Source organism: Hydra vulgaris, chromosome 12 (assembly GCF_038396675.1).
Source record: "Hydra vulgaris chromosome 12, alternate assembly HydraT2T_AEP".
Classification (NCBI taxonomy): domain Eukaryota; kingdom Metazoa; phylum Cnidaria; class Hydrozoa; order Anthoathecata; family Hydridae; genus Hydra; species Hydra vulgaris.
The window spans coordinates 11611456-11630810 of NC_088931.1; the positions used below are offsets into that span (position 1 = coordinate 11611456).

Here is a 19355-nt window from a genome sequence, read left to right on the forward strand (position 1 = left end):
ATTAAAGCGTATCTTAAATAAACAAAAACAAGAAAACTACTTTATATTAAATGCTAATAAATACACCAGTGCCAATCCACTGCTTAGAAAGCTTGGAGTGCTTAATGTTTATCAATTAAATATTTACAGTATTCTTTTGACCATGTTTAGATTTAAATATCGTATGCTGCCAAATATTTTTGACGACCTTTTAGTTATTATAAATCATAAATATCAAACAAAGCATTCATTGCATAACTATCAGGTACCAAAAACCTTATTAAAACAGTCTAATTTCTCAATAACATACCGAGGGCCACATTTGTGGAACTCATTCCTTCCAACTGAAAGTAAAACTATATTTTCACTTCAAACTTTCATAGTTATTTTAAAAAAACAGTTACTTGATGATGACATATCACAAATTCTATTTTATTTTTAATATCTTCTTTTTTAATTCTTAACTTTTCTTTCGTTTGCTTAAAAGCAAAACATTTTTTTTTTGCTTATTTATCTAAATTTGTATTTATTTCCTTTTTTTTATACATATATATTTTTATGTATGTAAAAATATTTTTTTTTATGTATAAAAAAATGTAAAATGTTTATTTAAAAATATTTATATTATTTTATTGATATTGTAAAATTTTATGATAGATTTATGATAGTGTAAACGATACAACGGGGCTAGATGATAAGACTTTTGTCTTCTGCCTGCTCCGGTCATATCTTAACTCAAAATATTTTGTAAATAACTTATTATGAAAATAACGAAACAAATTATAAAAAAAAAAAATCGGGTACAAAAAAATTTTGATCATGCTCAGGCCCACTGTGCGTATGGTCTTCTGTGCGTATGGTCTTCGTTATTAAAAAAAAAGAACGCGGGGAACGAGTCCCGCGTTTTTTTTTTTAATAACGAAGTTTTTTTTGAATTTAACGATCATTATATATGTACTTTATTATTATTATATATTTATATTTTAAATATTGTAATGAAATACTTATTTAAAATTTAATAAAAAGAACAATATATATATATATATATATATATATATATATATATATATATATATATATATATATATATATATATATATATATATATATATATATATATATATATATATATACACAATTGCCAGGTTAATCATTTTGCCTCATCAGGGTCAATGGAAGCTGCTGGAGCTCAAGAAATATTTCATTCGTCAATACAAAAATTTAATTTAAGATATACTAAGTACCTTGGAGATGGTGACTCAAGTTCATTTTCTAATGTTGTTAAAAGTAAACCATATGGTGATTGTATTATTAAAAAGCTAGAATGTATTGGCCATTATCAAAAAAGAGTAGGCTCTCGTTTGCGTCAAAAAATTAAAGATTTTAAAGGCAGGTTGTTAAATGACGGCTTAAAAATATCTAGAAAAGGAAGATTAAACACAATGCAGAACTTTGTTGGAATGGTTATAAGACAAAATAAAAATAACCTACTGTGTATGATAAATTCTGTAATAGCTGTACTTTACCATTGTACAAATTTTCCTTATGAAGTTACTCGTCATCAATTTTGTTTAAAAGGGAAAAACAGCTGGTGCAAATGGCAATCAGATAAAGTTACAGGTAAAACAAGCTATAAACAAAAAATTAACTTACCAGTTGCAATTATGGAGGAAATTAAACCTATTGTCAAACCCTGAAATGCTAAGAAAGTGTTTACATGGAATGACACAAAACTGCAATGCATCATTTAATGGTTTCATGTGGCAGAGATGCCCTAAAGCTACTTTTAATGCAAGAAAAATTCTTGAAATAGCTGTTTATTCTTCTATTTTAAATTATAATGATGGATTTACTTCCTTAAGGTATGTTTTTAAAATGCTTGGTTTTCCTGGAGGTATTTATTTCGAAAAAGGAGATTTCAAAAAAGATAAAAAGCGACTATCAAGTATGTCAAGAAAATCAACTGATATTAATAAAAAACAAAGAAAACATTTAAAATTGATAAAAAAAGGCTATTTAGACATTGAGAAGGAGAATGACGATGGAAACTTTTATACAAGTGGCAGTTTTTAGTAACTTTTCACAAAAAAATTTTCGTTTTTACGTTGTTTTATTTTTAAATGTGTTTTAGAGGACTTTCTTATTTTAATGTTTTTCTTACGAAAACGTTAATATTTTCAGTTTGGTTAAAGCATTTATCTTTAAATTTTCACAGTATGTGTATTAACTTATTTATGAGGGCTGGAACTAGAATTGCAACATTTTAAGTATAAATGAGTTAGTTTCAATGTAGTTTGTCATACTGACACAAGCAATTAATCAATTTCTGCACATATATTGCTGCCATTTTAGTTTTTTTTAACATTTGAAAAATTTTTTAGTTCCAGCCCTAAAGCAACTATTTAGCTACCATTTGGCGAAATATGGTGCAATAAGTGCAAATTTTACTCAAGATATCATTGTTTTAGATAAGGTAAGATTTTAGACAAATTATGCTGACTCAGCATCAAAAAATGCAAATTTTATTTTAATTTTGAAAAGTTAAAGTTTTAATGTAATTTCCTTATATAAAAAATTAAAAACAAGTTTAGAAATTTTATAAATAAAAAGTTAGACTTAATGGGGGAGAGTCACCTTAAGCTTCTATTTTAAAAGTAATGTTTTCTCCCATGTTATATTTTTGAATTTACTGTTTAAAAGCATATTTTTAGAACAATTTTAATCCTTCTCATTTCTTGTAACCATAACCCATTAGAATTTTCTATAAAAAAGAAAGTGAGAGAGAAATTATTTCATTCATTTCAAAACATAGTTTACTTTAGTTGCTTGGCACAAATAGATATACATTTACTGTTTTTTTTTTTTAATAGAAGCTGTTTGTTTTTGTTTTTTTTGATGGGAGCTGAAAAATTAATATTACATAATTTTAAGCTAAAAAACAGTATTACATTTATTAAGATACTCAACAATATCAAATATATTAATGCTGTCAATAGAAAAAATATATTGTCAAGATTTTAAATGTGAAATAAAGTAACCTTGGACCGACTATTATTAGAAACCCAATTAAGGTTACGATTATTTAATTTGTGCATCCTTACATGATATCAAGAATATAAAAAATATTATTTACAACATAGTTTATTCTATTTCTATTTCAATATTTAATATTAAGCAAATTATATTCAATATGCATAACTTTTAGTACTAATAAAAAATAAAAAAAATTATTAAACTGTATATAAGATACTTAAATAAATTATAAATGATAGTAATATTTCTATAAATATATGAATAAATTTAGGTTATTCTCAAAACTGATGAAAAAGTTTTATCTAAAAAAAAGAGCAAAAAAAAAAGAAGGATATTTCAAACAAACATGATTCCTGAAGTTGATAAAAAAGTGCTTTAAAAACATTTTATAATGATAGTTTAAAGGTGAAATTGCCTTCGAATTAATAATTTTTTTTTAATTTTCAATTAGGAAGTTCAAAAACTATGTAAAATATGTATTTTAATCGACGAAATAAAACTATGAACAATATTTCAAATAAATACTTTCCTATTTACACTTTTAAACAGTTTTAAAAAAAATATTAGAAGATAAGTAAACTTGGTATAACAAAGAAATTCGAAAATGATAGAGAAACTTTATAATCACCCACGAAAAAATAAAAATTATATTAGAGGCCGTCGTAAATTGTTTAATTACATTACTAATGACTGTCGTAAATCGTTTAAAGCTATGTCAATAATTTTATTATATCGCTCCTGATGAACATTTTTATTGTGTTTACAAATTCGTACAAAACTTTCTGTTGTCATTTTTAATTCAGTTTGCACCCAATGTAAACAACCACTGATTGAAGGTATAACATTTCCCGAAAATGTTAATAAAACGAAATCACGAAAACGAGATGCTAAAAAAAATACACTGCTCTAATTAAAAAATTTCATTAAAACATTTCAAACATAACACAAAAGTGCAAAAATAAAGTTACAAGCAAATAAAAAAACTTACTTATCAGTTTCCGAAATGAGTCGTCTTTATTTGCTAAATTTTTTATTTGGCCTAGTAATAAACTCGTGTCTCCCTTTGGCTGAAGACCTCTATCAGTCCTAAGTTTATCGAGTGAAAAAATAAGGTGATGATAAACATTTTCCAACAGAGAAGTGGTTCTATATATAAAAAAAAATGAAATAAATTTTTCTCGTAACACATATTAAAAATTATCATAAAACATCTTTCACCAACAACTACAAAGTTACAAATATTTATTATAAATTTCATAAATATTATAAGAACTTATAAATTTTTGGTAATTAATTCGCCATTAGGAAAAGTAAAACAATCATCTTCACAAAATACAAGTTACAATACCTCTATAACTAACTGCAGATAATTCTTTCTTTCTATCAACGAAATCAGAAAGTAACATCAAACACTACTAATTTTATAAAATATTTAAAATATTTTAACCTTTCATTATTTCCAAATATAATTAAAATCTCTTCCTTAATTTTATCAAGAAGTGTTAAATTTTCACCAGCACCTATAAAGTTTACATATAAGGTCATTATCGCAGAAATAAATGATAACTTGTCAAATGAATCAGCAAGCGCCTGCAGACGACACTCGTCTAATAGTAAAGTCTAAAAAAAAAAAAAAAAAGCAACATAGTAATACAAGTAAACTAATTTGATAATTAAAAATATATAAAAATAAAAAATAATATATTTAAAAAATAGCCTAAACGCAAAACAAACCTCAGGGTATATCATTTCTTTCTTAAACTCTATAAGTGAAAGAAATGCATTTATGGTAACCATTTCACAATCTAGTTCTTGAACATTTACTTTCTTTGCAAGGCTTTGTAAAGTTTCTGACAACCACAGTTTTGTCATTTTTAATCCTTCTAAAATAAAACAAAAATAAGAAACAATGAAAAAAAAGATATACAATGCTTTATATAAAATTAAATATATGGGATTTAACTTTATCAAAGTGAGGTTATACAACCATGTTTGATAAAGTAAGCAATCAAGTTCGATAAAGTAAGCAATCAAGTTCGATAAAGTAATTAAACAAGTTCATAGATCATCCTAGTCACAATTTAAAAATCCGGGAAATTGTTTGAATAAAATATCCGGAATTTGTTTTCCTTTATTTTCTTTATAATTTCGCTTTTAGCTAAGTTGATTTTAATTTTTTTTTAACACTTTTCATAACTTTTCTATGAGTGATGAGTGAAAAAGCCTAAAAAACAAATATACTACAAAAATATATATCTCAACTCGCATGCATTGAAAATGTTTTGAATGTCCAGAAAAACTAAAAATTGAAAAAAATATCCGGAAAAAGATAATTCCTGCAAGTTTGATAAAGTAAGCAAACACGTTTGATAAATTAAGCAATCAAGTTTGATAAAGTAAGCAGTCAAGTTTGGTATAATAAGCTATCAAGTTCAGTAAAGTATCCAGCAAGTAAGAGATAAGTGGTCAGGTAAAGGACAAGGAACAGTCAGGTATAAATTGACACACCCCACTTCAGTACAATTATCAAAATTAATTAATTAAAATTGAATTCATAAAAATATCCAAAAGTCTTTTAAGACAGATACTTTAGAGCAGATTTTTTAGAGACAGATACTTTAGAGAAGCAAGGCAAGATAAGATGAACCCATGAGATGCTTGTTGTGACCCAATCATTTTAATTAAGCCTTCAGAGGTTCAACATACAGCTGCTGCAAAGCTTTCCAAATTATTTGTCTAACACTAAAGCCCGCTATTTTCAGGTCATGAAATCTCGTATTTCATCTAAAAAATTAGGTTCTCATGACTTCTGGAGAATCTTTAACAGTATCAATAATAAGGATAAATTTGTTATTTCGCCTCTGTTGCACGGTTCAGATTTTGTCACCTCACCTAAAGACAAAGCTAAATTGTTTGCTAAGAACTTTTCATCAATATCATCGTTTGATTCCACTAGTTGCGTTCTACCTGTTATAGCCAACAAATAGGTTGATCCAATGCTTGACATTCATGTCTCAAGCTTCTGTATCTAAAGTAATTTCCTGCTTAGACTCTTCTACAGTTTGTGGTCTAGACAACATACCTGTTATAGTCTTGCAAAGTGTTCTCAGGAGCTGTTGTCTATACTTTCAAAACTATTCAACAAATGCCTATCACAGTCTTGTTTTCCAGCCTGCTCGAGAGCTGCATCTGCTATCCCTATTTTCAAAAACTCTGGAGAGCGATCTGACTCATTCAACTACTGCCCCATTAGTCTTCTTCCCATCATAAGCAAGGTATTTGAATCTTTAATTAAGAAACACTTTATCTCTCATCTTGAATCTAACAATTTACTTTCTGACCATCAATTTGGATCTCAATCTTCTTGTTCAACAGTTGATTTGCTAACAGTAATAACCGATAGGTTTTATTGTGCATTAGATAGAGATGGAGAGGTTAAGGCTATCGCTCTTGACATTTCTAAAGCTTTTGATAAAGTTTAGCATGCTGGTCTTCTCCATAAGCTTTCTTCTTACGGTGCATCAGGTAACATCTTTAAGATTATTGAATCCTTTTTTTCAATTGTAGTATAAAAGTTGTCCTCAATGGACAGCACTCTTCTTCATATTTGGTAACTTCAGGGGTTCCTCAATGTTTTATTCTTAAAGCTAAACTCTTTTTAATTTACATTATCCATCTTCCAGATATTCTCACATCTAAGGTGGCATTGTTCGCTGATGATACTACCATTTATTCTTGTCATGATAAGAAGCCAACACTCTCTGATTGCTTGGAGCAGCATTTGAGCTTGAAAAGGATCTCACTTCTGCTACAGCATGAAGCTCACAGTGACTGGTGAATTTTAATTCAAATAAAACTCAATTTTTTCAGTCAATCATTATCGCAAAAAATTTAGATCTTTCTATATTTATGAATGGTAATATACTCGATGAGTCATCTACCCTTCATCTTCTAGGATTAACTCTTACTTCGAATCTTTCTTGGAAACCATATATCAAATCCGTTGCAAAATTAGCATATGCTAAAGTTGCATCTCTTTATCGTGCTCAACACTTTCTTACTTGGGATTCTATTCTCTATCTCTATAAGTCTCAAACCCAGACTTGTATGGAATACTGTTGCCATATCTGGGGCGGATTTTCTAATGATGCCCTTTCTCTTTTAGACAAGGTGCAAAATCGCATTGTAAACATAGTTGGACCTGCTCTTGCAGCCAACCGCTAACCATTACAACATTGTTGTAATGTTGCTTCTCTTTCTCTTTTCTACAAATACTATAATGGGCACTGCTCTAAAGAGCTAGTGTCTATTATACCATCTACTAAAATTCATTCTTGTATTACTTGTCATTCAATTAAGTCTCATTCTTTTTCCGTGACTTTTCCTAAGTGCTCCAAAAACTCTTATTCATCTAGCTTTTTTCCTCGAACATCAATTCACTTCCTTCATCTTGCTTTCCTGATTCATATAATTTGCAATCTTTTAAGTTGTCTGTCAATTGTTATCTTGTTCTATAAACCTCATCATTTCTCTTCCAGTAACTCTAATAGTCATTGCTGGCAGCTTTTTTGGAAGTGAAGATCTTGAAAAAATAAAAATAAAATAAACATCTGTTATAACATAGTGTCTCTTTCATTAAATAAATAACAATAAAGCATTAATTGCATTAGTATTTCAATCAAAAAGAAAGTCAAAGAAATACACAAAACAGAATTAACCGCATAAATTAATAATTTGAAAAACAACAATCAAGCTTTTTACTAACTGTTATTTCACCACAATATAAAATCAAACTAAATTTTTGAGTCTTATAATTCTACATCACATAAAGTTAAGCAAACTAGTTAATCTCTCAAATTACAGATCTCTCATTCCACTATGCCATTAAAACTTATATAGGGTCTTCAGTAAAAGCTTTTAGTTTTAATATAAACATAGTGAACTAATTTCCCAATTACAACAAAAATACAGACTTTACTAAAACATTAAATCAAGTCCACAAATTTAATCCACAAAGAGTAATAGTATTAACTTTAATAACAAACACAAAGGGAAATACTAAACTAATCATTAACTAAATGACCTTGAAATAGTTGATGAGTCAGCAACAAGTGGAATCTACTAATAGATGCTTATAAGTTGAAAAGATAAAAAACTTTATTTAGAACAAAACATTATTCATCTTTTTTGGAACAAAAAGATGTTAAATTAAAAGTTATAATTTAGTTTTCCTTGGGAAAAATTAATTTGATTCAGTATTTTTTTTATCATCGAACATGCTTAAAGTATTCAGTTGAATAATCTAATTTAAGTTGCAATTAAACAATATTTCTAAACATTGTTAATAATTGGTTAAATATCAACGGAAACTTATTTTATCTGTTTTATATATATTCATGACTTACTTATTTTTATTCATTTTAATCATGACTTCAACATTTTGTTATATGAAGTTTATTACTATTTGAAGTATTTATACTTTGATAAAAAAAACTATAAAACCATTCACAAAAATATTTTAAATATTGCATGATAGACATAATATGTTTTTGTAACGAATGCAAACACTGAATTTTTATAATGTGCTTTTGTGATAACTACAATCACAAATCATAATCAATATTTTAATCTTCCAATTAACATTGTTTAATGTCCTAACCAAATCACCAAAACCCAAAATTTTTTTAAGTTAAATATATATCAGCTTTTTTTTTGACAAGTCTCTTATTTCATCTTTTACATTCTTTTTAGTTTGACTTACCTTTTAAGTTATGTATTGATTTTAGCTTTTTAACTTTTTTGCTTTTTTGTTAAAACTTTTTGTTTAAAAAAACTTTTTAAAAAAAAAAAGTTTTATTTTTTCTTCTTTTTTTTAGCTTTTGATACTATAAATTTTGTTATTACTTTTTACTTAGTTAATTTTTATTTTATTATTGAAAAAATGAGTGAAGTGATTGAAGATAACAAAGTTTCATATCTATCTTTATATTTTTATGTCATTAAGTTATGGACGATTATGGTGATAATGTAATCATCATCACAATAATCAATGTATGCAGTTATCATGGTTATTATCAACTGCATCATTGTTATGGAGTTAATGATGCAATCATTAACTGCATAATGATGAGGATGATGATAATGATGGCGATGATGTTGTTGATGATGATGATGATGATGATGATGATGATGATGATGATGATGATGATGATGATGATGATGATGATGATGATGATGATGATGATGATGATGATGATGATGATGTTACTAATTGAGTTAGATTTTAAATGAACTATTTTGTATATTTTAACAAGTAAAAAAAGTTTTATATTGATTAAAGTATATATAAGAATATTATAAGAATATATAGAATCTTATACATTATGCAAAATATATTTTATGACCTATCATAATTTTAAATTTAAATTAAAAAATAATAAATCACAATGAAAGCATAAACATGATTTTTTGTTAAGATTATATTTTAACATTAGTGTTAAATTAGTATTATTCCTGTTAATGCCTATTTAATAATCTCCTTCGACTTCTTTGATAAGTAACAACACAATTTTTTTAAAATAATATAAAAATCTGTTTTATATAATAACAATATGTAATTGCTTTTAACAATTTTTAGAACTTTTCTTATTAGGAGTTTATGAGATATTTTTCACATTAGGAGTTTATGAGATATATGTATAAAAGAAAATTATTAAAGTAAAATTATTTTAGTTTTATTTACTTATTGTTAAATGTTTTTACTTTGATGTTTCCTAAGCAACTATTTTTAGTTTTCATGCTAAAAGCCAACTGTAGAAAGATGATTTTAATATTTAAGATTTGATCTTTACCTTATTAATCATCAGCCAATAGTGTAGGAAAAAAAAATTGAACAAAAAAAAAGTAAGCATAATTTTGATTGGTAACAGTACAATACATGTTTTTACACTTGTTGTCGACTTTTTCATTTTATTGCTATTTTGTTTCATTGTATTGTAGTTGTCATAGTGAAGATAATAATTTTTGTTACACTCATGGAACTAACTCATTGAACTATTTATACTCAGTATAAATATGATGATTCATACTCATATTTAGATGATGATGATTTATACTCATAAGTATTCTGAATTTCAGAAACAACATAAAATTCTCCTACAATAAGCGGGTTATACTATTTCTTCGACCTTGCAAAATAAACTTTACTTACTTAAAAGGTCATTAGAATGTGGTACATACAGATTTATATTGCAGGTTTTATTTAGTAATGGAAAACCCTTGGTTTTTTTACAATTACATGGCAAAAATTTGTTTCGTTAATTTAACCAAATATGCTTGGTTAAGTAGTTTTTGTAAAAGTTACAAACCCGTTTGGCAAAATATACCAAATCTTTTGTAAACTTTACCAAATCGATTTTGTTATTTTAACCAAATTATTTGGTTTGATTATGTTTTTGCATTTTGTCTTCACGCAAAGTTTAACAAATTTATTTGGTTAAATTTACAAAATTGTGTTTGTTATTTTCACCAAATGCAATGGCAAATAAAAGGAGAAAAAAAAAAAGATTTTTTCGCCATTTTTTATATTTATAATAGTCAAGCATCGTTGTTTTAACTGAAAAGAAAAGTTTTAATAATTTCACTGTAATCATGATTAACTGTGCTTATTGTGAATATACTGCAAGCACCACCAACTCTTATAAATGTCATTTAAAAGTTTTTCACAACAAACATAGTTATGGCGAAAGATTAGTTTGCAGACAGGATGGTTGTCCGATGGAATATAATTCTTTTCAAAGTCTTACAAAATATATTGAAAAATCTCATCAAGAAGTTTTTCAAACATCTAATTTAGAAGTAGATATTACGCAACAATGTTTATATTCAAATAACTTGTCTTTAGCTGTTCACGATAACGAACCTGTTTGCACAGTTTTTTATTAAATTTGATGAAATCAATGGTATTTTTGAAGATTCCGCTTATTTTATTTCTAAACTAAGAAGTTATTCTAATCTGCCCCTAACCACTATATTAAAAATTGTGGATGCATGTTCAGACTTTGTGTCATTAATTGTAACAGGAATTAGTAATGAGACTCAAGTAATTTTGACAAACACGGTCTCCAAAATGAGGAACATAATAATTTCTTTGAAAATATCTCACGCCTCAAAAGACCTTTTCAAGGTTTAGAAAGTTTGCATAAACAAACAAATTATTTTGAAAAGAAAGGATATTATATAAAACCAAAATCATATCCAATAGGTCATTTTATAAGCACTCAAAGAACATCTAAAGGAATGGTTTGCTCAACTTGTGTTGCAACAGGGCAATATGTTTCATTAAAGCAGTGTCTTGAAGTTTTTCTTTGTCTTCCCGGTGTACTTGATGAAATAAGAAGTAATTTAAAACCGTCTACTAATGGTTTAGTTTCAGACTTTAAAGATGGAGAGTTGTGGAAAAATCATCAATTACGTCTTCAACATGTTCATTCCCAAAATACTTTTGTAATTCCAGTTTTTTGTTTTTTTGATGATTTAGAAATTGCTAATCCATTAGTTTCACATAGCACTGTTCACAAAATCAGAGCTTTGTGTACAATTCTAAAATGTTTAAAACCACTACATAACTCAAAACTTGAGAATATCTTGTTAAGTGCAATTATATATTCTTCTGATCGCATTAAATATTCAAATAAAGATGCATTTTCTATATACATCAAAGAAATGACAGAATTAGAAACAAAAGGCTTTACTATAAAAATAGATGGTAATGAATTTAAAATATATGTTGTTCTTGCTCAAATTATCGGTGACAATCTTGGTTTAAATGGAGTGTTAGGTTATGTGGAAAGTTTTACTGCCACATACCCATGTAGAATATGCAAAATGAAACGTAAAGACTTTGATAGTATTTTTGTTGAATCTGAACCTGTTCTTAGAACTAAAGAATGTTACAATTACGACGTTTCTTTACATAATTGTTCCCTCAATGGTAAAAAGGAAAAGTGTTGCTTTAATAAAATTCCATCATTTCATGTTAATGATAATATTTATTGTGATATTAATTATTTGATTTGTTAGAAGGCATTTGCAAACATGTTTTTCAAAAAATGTTAAACTATCTAGTATTTCAGAAAAAATTCTTCAATTTAGGTGACATAAATAGCAGAATGAAAAAATTTTCATACGATCACTCATCAATTCCTTCATGTCCCACTGATAATCAAATAAAAAATGGTTCAATTAATATTGGTGCAATTGAAATGCTAAATTTGGTTTTAAGCTTTCCTTTGTTAGTTGGAGATTTAGTTCCTTTCGATGACAATGTTTGGGTTGTTTTTTTATTGTTAAGACAAATTGTCCTTTACTCATTTGGTTTGCATTTTAGTAAACCTGATTTATTGTATTTTGGTTCTCTTGTCACTGAATTTTTACAGGAATACTGTTTTGTGTTTAAGTGTGGCTTAACTTTGAAGTTTCATAACCTTATTCATTATCCACATATTATTAAAATGCTTGGTCCGCTAAGTCATATGTGGGTAATGCGTTGTGAAGGTAAATTAAGAGGTTTTAAGCGGACTGCTTCATCTGTGGGAAATTTCAAAAATGTTTGCAAAACAGTAGCTATTAGACACCAAATGGATCAGTCAACTCGGTTCATAGCAAAACATGGCTTAAAAAATAATGAATTTTGTGTTGCTAAAACTGTTCCTATTTTACTTTTCCATGTGATTGATGGACAAGCTATATTAGAATTGATAGGTAGTTATGGGTTGTACAGAGAAATTTTCCAAACAAAGAGTGTTTCTGTTAACTTCGTTAACTTTAAAATTGGTGATGTCGTTATTTATGCAGTTGAAGAATTATATCCTGTATTTTGCAAAGCTTGCAAGCTTTTGAGGTTGACATTGAAACAGAGTTAATTGTTTTAAATTGCTCTCACTTTGATAACATTATCTCACCTTGGCCATTAAAACTACGAAATTTAAATAAAAATAAATACGTTTCATTAATGCACAAAATATAACTACTGATTTTGTAGCGTTTTAATTTTTTTAATTTTTTTGTAAATAAAAAACATTTATATAATTATTTGATGTACTTTAGCGCAAGATTGAAAAGTCTTGTTGTTTAAAAGAGAAATGACCTTTTCAAACTAAATTGGAAATTAAAAAAAAACTGAAAATATTCAGATGGGGGCAATAATACTTTACATATAAATACCTATAAACAATATTTATAGGTAAATATTTAAGTTTATAGAATTTTACATTTTTTGTTATACGTTATAACGTTTCAATGGTTATAACTTATAACCATTGAAACTTGTGCGATTGAAGAAACCTATTATTCTTTCTGTGACACAAGTTTTAAATGACTTTAACTTTTAAAATATATAAATTTTAAAATTCTTTAAACAATGTCAAATGAAAACAATGAAAATTTTAAAATTCTTTAAACAATGTCTTTACTTGAAACTAAATAGGTATTTGTAGGTAGTATGTAAGGTGTTATTGCCATCTGAATCCATCTGATCATTTTTTATTTATTTATAATTTAGTTTACAAAGCTTATTTTGTTTTTAAAAAAGCTTTTCAATCCTGCTCTTTATTTTGTTTCTTGAAGTTTTAAACAAATATTTATTTACTATATAAATGTATTTGTATTTTCTGTTTTTAGTGAACTGATTTTATGTTTTCAAAGTATGTACATGCTTTGAATACATAAAATCAGGCATTGCAGGAGCAATTGCCCCATGCAATAACCCCCACCGGTGTTGACGGCCATGGTATTTATTTCAAAACAATAAATTACTTTTTTGTATTACATTAAATAATTGACTAGTTTTCATTTAATATTTATTGGTGCATTTTATATTATAATATATAACCCTATACACTATTATAGTATACTATAAGTTTAGCTATAACTTTAAAAAGGATATATTTTCATTATTTTATTTTTCGGCTTTTTTAGTCATTTAGTGTTATTTTTTCCAAATAAATTTATATAAATGATATAATGTAATACAAATTTCTAGTAATGAATTTTTTTTTTCTTTTACTTTATTTTTCTTCATTTTTATAGTGTCATTAAAAATGAAGGATAAAAAAGGGAGTAGTAGAATGCAATGTCTCAAACCAAGTTGTGATTGTGATGAATACACAAAATAGAAAGACTTTGATTTGTGTGCCTATTGTGATCATGCACCAGTTTTACATAAAGGTATTTTTAACAAGTATTTTTATATAATAATATTTCTTAATAATTATAGAAATATTACATATAACACAATATTTTATATACTTTAGTGGAAGACAATTTTAATCTTGTTGAAGATGTTGAGTTAGCTCATTTCTCTAAGAGCAATGCAATACAGAATACATTTTCCGGTACAGGTATTATTTTTATAATTTTTTGTCATGTTTCAAACTTCACATAGCTACAATAAGCGATGAAAGTAATGAAAAGCAAATCATTATAAACTCAAATTACTTGTTACTGGTTTTTAGGTTTTAAATATTACATAAACAAGATTTTTTCAAAAATATACCTAATATTTTATAAATAATATTTAGCTTCTATCAGTATGTCTAACATGTTAGTTGAACCTCAAAACTGTACAAAAGAAAATGGAGATGCTACCTTTGGTATTTGCCTTGCATATTAAAAAAATAAATTATTAGTGGCTTTAACGTTTTTAAATATTTTAAAAGAGTATACTTAAAACACTTGATTTTTTTATGTAATAATGTTTCTCACTCTCACATTACTAGTATTACTGTTTGCAACCCATGTCAATAATGATATTATTTGATTATAGAACCAGCTATTTTGAGCCGAAGCGAAATAGTTTTTAATAACAAGGTAATGAGCCCAATGAAAAAGCAGTGCATACAGCAAGCTAAGCCATTCCAAGATTCAACTGGTAAAGTAGTTTCTGTATCAAAAACTGTACTTTATCATAAAAGCAATACTCTCTTTGAGGTTTGACGTATTTTTCTTTATATTGTTTAACTATAACTATATAATTTCTGTGGAAGAAAATATTATAATACTTAATTAGCATTATTGTTAACATATCATTAATCATCATAATTTTAGTTATAAGTTATATTTTGTTTAATTAACACTGAAATATTATTTATGAATTTAACAGAATGGCTTAGCCCCGATCCTAAATTCTTGCACAGATGGAATGATTGTGTTAAGTGCTTCAAATCTAACATTTAGTTTACGCAGCAAATTGGCTGGCATAGTAGTCAACCATATCATTCAAAGGAAAGGTTTGCAGTAAGTAAAAAAATTATTAGATTTTAAATATTATTTACAAACCTCGGAATTAAAAAAATTAATTCAGCAATAAATTGCCAGCCTTAAACTGTTTAAGGTCGGCATCAGGTTTGCAAAAACATTTATTTACAAAGGTTTCACCATAAAAAATAGAAACAAGATTGGCATAAGATCGGCGACTTAAATCACTTTAAGGTCGGCAGATAGGCCAACTCTAATTACGAGGGCTGTATTCATATATATATATTATATAGAATATTTATATATATATATATATATATATATATATATATATATATATATATATATATATATATATATATATATATATATATATATATATATATATATATAGAAATCGTCCAACTAATGCAGATGTCTGTGTATCAGCAAATGCCATTATTTCACATTTTCCTTCAGAAAAGATTGTAAGTAACTTTCAGAGTTATGTGTTAATGTGATCTGTATGATTTTTAATGAAATTGTAGTTATAGCTATTTATGTTTAATTCGTTCTTTGTTAGGAAACATGGTATACTGCTCCTACAAATAAAAAAACTATAGCTGGTGGAAAGTTGACAGAAAAGTTTTGCAACACATGGCCAAATAATAAATCAGTTGGTATCTTAAAAAGTTCTAATGACCAACAATTAGTTGAAGAACATGATATTAGTGATAGTATGCTTTATATGATTTAGTTATTATAAATAGTATATTGTGTTTTATATTTTTAGTAAATTTTATATATATCTGTATGAAGATATAAGTCTTTTTTTTTTTGGTTCTTGTTTTATTTTGCCCAAAAAAACGTTTTTTGGCCCAAAAAACTGAGGGCTTCGATTTCTTTTTTTTGTGGGTATTTTTGGGGTTTTGCCTTAAAAACTACTATTTCTCTTTTTTTATACATTAAAATGATTTTAAATTTTATTTTTGGTGATAGTTATTAAATACTTGTTTTATTTCCTCCATTTAGCATATCATATTTTCAGTGTTGTTTCAGTTTAGCAATTGTTTAATTACTTACTTTATATTTAGTTAAAAAAGAAAATTAAAAAATTAATTAGAAAAAAAAAATTTAATAATTCTTATAAGTAAAGAAAAATAAGTAAAATTAATAAAATAATAAATAAAGTATTTTTTTTTTCAAGAAAAAAAAATAAAAGGCAAAAATCTAGAAAAAATAGTTAGCAAATAAATAACTGTTTAGCCATTTTCTCATAAATTCATAAAGATAAAAAATTTCTTACCTCTTTGGCTAAACACTCTGCTTACACAAAATTAGTAAACAAATATACCATAAGAGTTGATAAAAGTCCAAAAAACCTACACCAAAACCCAAAAAATGCTTAAAAAACGGACGAAAAAAACACGACAGCAAGAAAACAAGTTTTTTTGCAACACTATATCTGCAGATATATAGATACATGTATCTATATATATAAATATTATATATCTGACAGATTGACAGTCAGAATTTTTGATAATTTATGATTTGATAAAATGATAGCATAGATAATGATAAATGATAGCATTCATCTTTGTATTATTCTATATGATATAATTAGAAACATCTTTAGTTTTTTAATAAACATTTAAAAATTTATATAGAAGAAGAAATTCAAGATGACCTTAATTGGCTTAAGTTTAATAATCAACCATGGACTGAAGTGTGCCATAAATGGAAATCAACTTCGAAATTTAGGTTGAAAAGTTTTCAATTAGGCACCAAAGACATTCCGAATTTTAAACATCTTTTGGATCTAAAAGCAGATGCATTGGTAAACTTTAAATATTGGTTATATTTTATTACATATATCCATACATTACTATATACAAAATAATGTCTTTTATTATAGGTAAATATCAATTTTACTGAGTTGAGCATGCAAAGAAATTACGAGCATTGCAATAACTTTATGTTTAAAAAAATCCCATTACATGCAAAAAAGTTGATAGGCCTAGTTGCTAAGAAACATTCTGTGCAAGATGGTTAGTTTTTTATTTTTTATTAAAATTTATGATTAACATACATATATTAATGCCAGTTCAGTTAGTGTGCAATCTGACGGATTGACAGTTGGAAAATTACCAATGTACATCAAACTGACAATAAAAAAATCATATTTATACATTCGTGTGTGTGTGTGTATATATACATATATATATATATATGTATATTATGTTAGTGTATTTTACAAATAGAGTGCTCAATGTTCTTAAAGAACAGAGCAATAATAAATAAGTAAAAAACACTTATCTTTTTTTTTTTTTTTTAGATTATTCACCTCCCCAAGGCCCGAGGGGGGCCACTACAGTCGAGGAGGCTACTCTTTTTTTTTTTTTTTTTTTCTTTTTTTTAGTTGTTATTCGTGGTACAACCCTCTCTCAACTCTTTAACTCCGAAACACGAACCTTTCCGAGCAAGGCCGCTGCGCGGAGAAACTAAGTTAAGCGCGGTACTTCCAGGGACGTGGTGGGAGTCGAACTCCGAACCTCTCGCTTATGAAGCGAGCGCTCTTACCACTACACCACTACCGCATCTAACTTTTACCTTCGACTTGAAGTTTCACCATTGCTGGATCATCAGGAAGAGTTCTATATTACTAATTTATATATATGTGTATGTATATATATATATATATATATATATATATATATATATATATATATATATATATATATATATATATATATACATATATATATGTATATATATATATATATATATATATATATATATATATATGTATATATATATATATATGTATATATATATATATATATGTATATATATATATATATGTATATAAATATATATGTATATTAATATATATGTATATATATATATATATATATATATATATATATATATATATATATATATATATATATATAATATATATTATAGGGGTAGAAGAAGAGACTGCTGCTCTTTTGGCTATTGTGTGATTGACAATGTGCAAACGTTCCATACATTTATGTAAAGAAGCAAAGAGAAAATCCTGGACTCCTAGTGTTAAAGAATGTGGCGAATTGATAACATTAGGATATTGTAAATTGAATTGATAACATTAGGATATTGTATAATGACCTGAAGCTGACACTTCAACCTTTAGTTTATGCAGTACCACCACACATTGCTGTTGTTGTGTACAACAACCACAGATGGTCATTTGAAACCCCCTTGAAAGAAATGGATTTTTCGTTTAAATTGATTCAAGTGAGTTTATAGACGATGTTTTGTCTGACTTTTTTTTTTTTTGAACTTCGGGAAAAAATTCACGGAAAAAATTGTCAGATGAAATAACATCTAGTGAGTCAAATGTTATTACTGATATTTGCGTTTTTGCGTACAGAATTTATTGATGATTATTTATCATTCTCAATTATTTGTCTTTAGATCTTGAATAAGGAATACAATACTGCGAGTTTTCCAGCTTGGATGTTTTTACAAAAATATATATATTGTTTTAATTGCCCAGATTTTGACATATCATGTCCGAAAGCAAGTGAATTGGTTTCTGAGTTAAATCTTTAAGTTAACTGTATAATTGCATTATGTGTAAATAAAAAAAATAGATTATAAAATTATAGATAATTATACGATAATAATAACAATGGAATAATTGTTTGTTTTTTATAGTTATATTACTTATACTTTCTTATTTTTGAGATGTATTTAAAGTTTCATTTTGTCTTTGAAAATAAAGAAAACTTATTGGTTAACTTTCACACACAAAAAAAGTAATTTTACGGAATTTTACAAAATATCTTACCAAAATATTTGGTTATCTTAACAAAAACATTTGGTGAATATTTATGCATCAAATATTTTTGGTAAATTTTACTAAATGCATTTGGTGAAAAATATTTCACAAAACCATTTTGTGAAATTTACAAAATCATTTTGTGAAATTTACAAAATAAATATTACCAAATTATTTGGTTACTTTAACAAAAACTTTTGGTGCATAAATATTCACCAAATGTTTTTGTTAAAGTAACCAAACTTTTTGTGAATTTCACAAAACGTTTTTTGCAGTGTAGACA

At 26.4% G+C, this 19355-nt stretch overlaps 2 protein-coding genes across 3 annotated transcripts in view; one reads left to right on the forward strand and one right to left on the reverse strand.

Annotated features, from left to right (window-relative positions):
* Positions 1-2360: 2360 nt before the first annotated feature.
* On the forward strand, positions 2361-18928 carry LOC136088450 (uncharacterized). 2 transcript variants are annotated; one of them, XM_065812170.1, is made up of 12 exons: positions 2361-2452; positions 14101-14238; positions 14325-14411; positions 14592-14663; positions 14837-15000; positions 15173-15306; positions 15662-15734; positions 15830-15983; positions 16914-17083; positions 17162-17294; positions 18214-18525; positions 18706-18928. In XM_065812170.1, the coding sequence occupies exons 4-11, from the start codon at positions 14603-14605 to the stop codon at positions 18252-18254; spliced, it is 930 nt and encodes a 309-aa protein (XP_065668242.1). In that variant the 5' UTR covers positions 2361-2452; positions 14101-14238; positions 14325-14411; positions 14592-14602; the 3' UTR covers positions 18255-18525; positions 18706-18928. The 2 variants fall into 2 exon arrangements, with proteins under 2 accessions (XP_065668242.1, XP_065668243.1); XM_065812171.1 differs by lacking the exons at positions 2361-2452; positions 14101-14238; positions 14325-14411 and having other exon boundaries at positions 14535-14663.
* LOC101239690 (T-complex protein 11-like protein 2) overlaps positions 3479-19355 on the reverse strand; it is a 29124-nt gene continuing 13247 nt past the window's right edge. The window contains exons 6-9 of the mRNA XM_065812169.1: positions 4747-4895; positions 4460-4632; positions 4001-4158; positions 3479-3899 (exon numbers count right to left, since the gene is read on the reverse strand). Of these exons, the coding sequence (XP_065668241.1) occupies positions 3688-3899; positions 4001-4158; positions 4460-4632; positions 4747-4895 (692 nt within the window). The 3' untranslated portion in view covers positions 3479-3687. The remainder of the gene's footprint in view (positions 3900-4000; positions 4159-4459; positions 4633-4746; positions 4896-19355) is intronic.

Bases quoted from the DNA above. Each gene is read 5' to 3' on its own strand.
- LOC136088450 (XM_065812170.1), top strand. From the start codon at position 14,603: ATGTCTAACATGTTAGTTGAACCTCAAAACTGTACAAAAGAAAATGGA. The intron at 14,664-14,836 runs GTATTTGCCTTG...ATTTGATTATAG, and splicing joins AAATGGAGATGCTACCTTTG to AACCAGCTATTTTGAGCCGA. The intron at 15,001-15,172 runs GTTTGACGTATT...TGAATTTAACAG, and splicing joins AAAGCAATACTCTCTTTGAG to AATGGCTTAGCCCCGATCCT.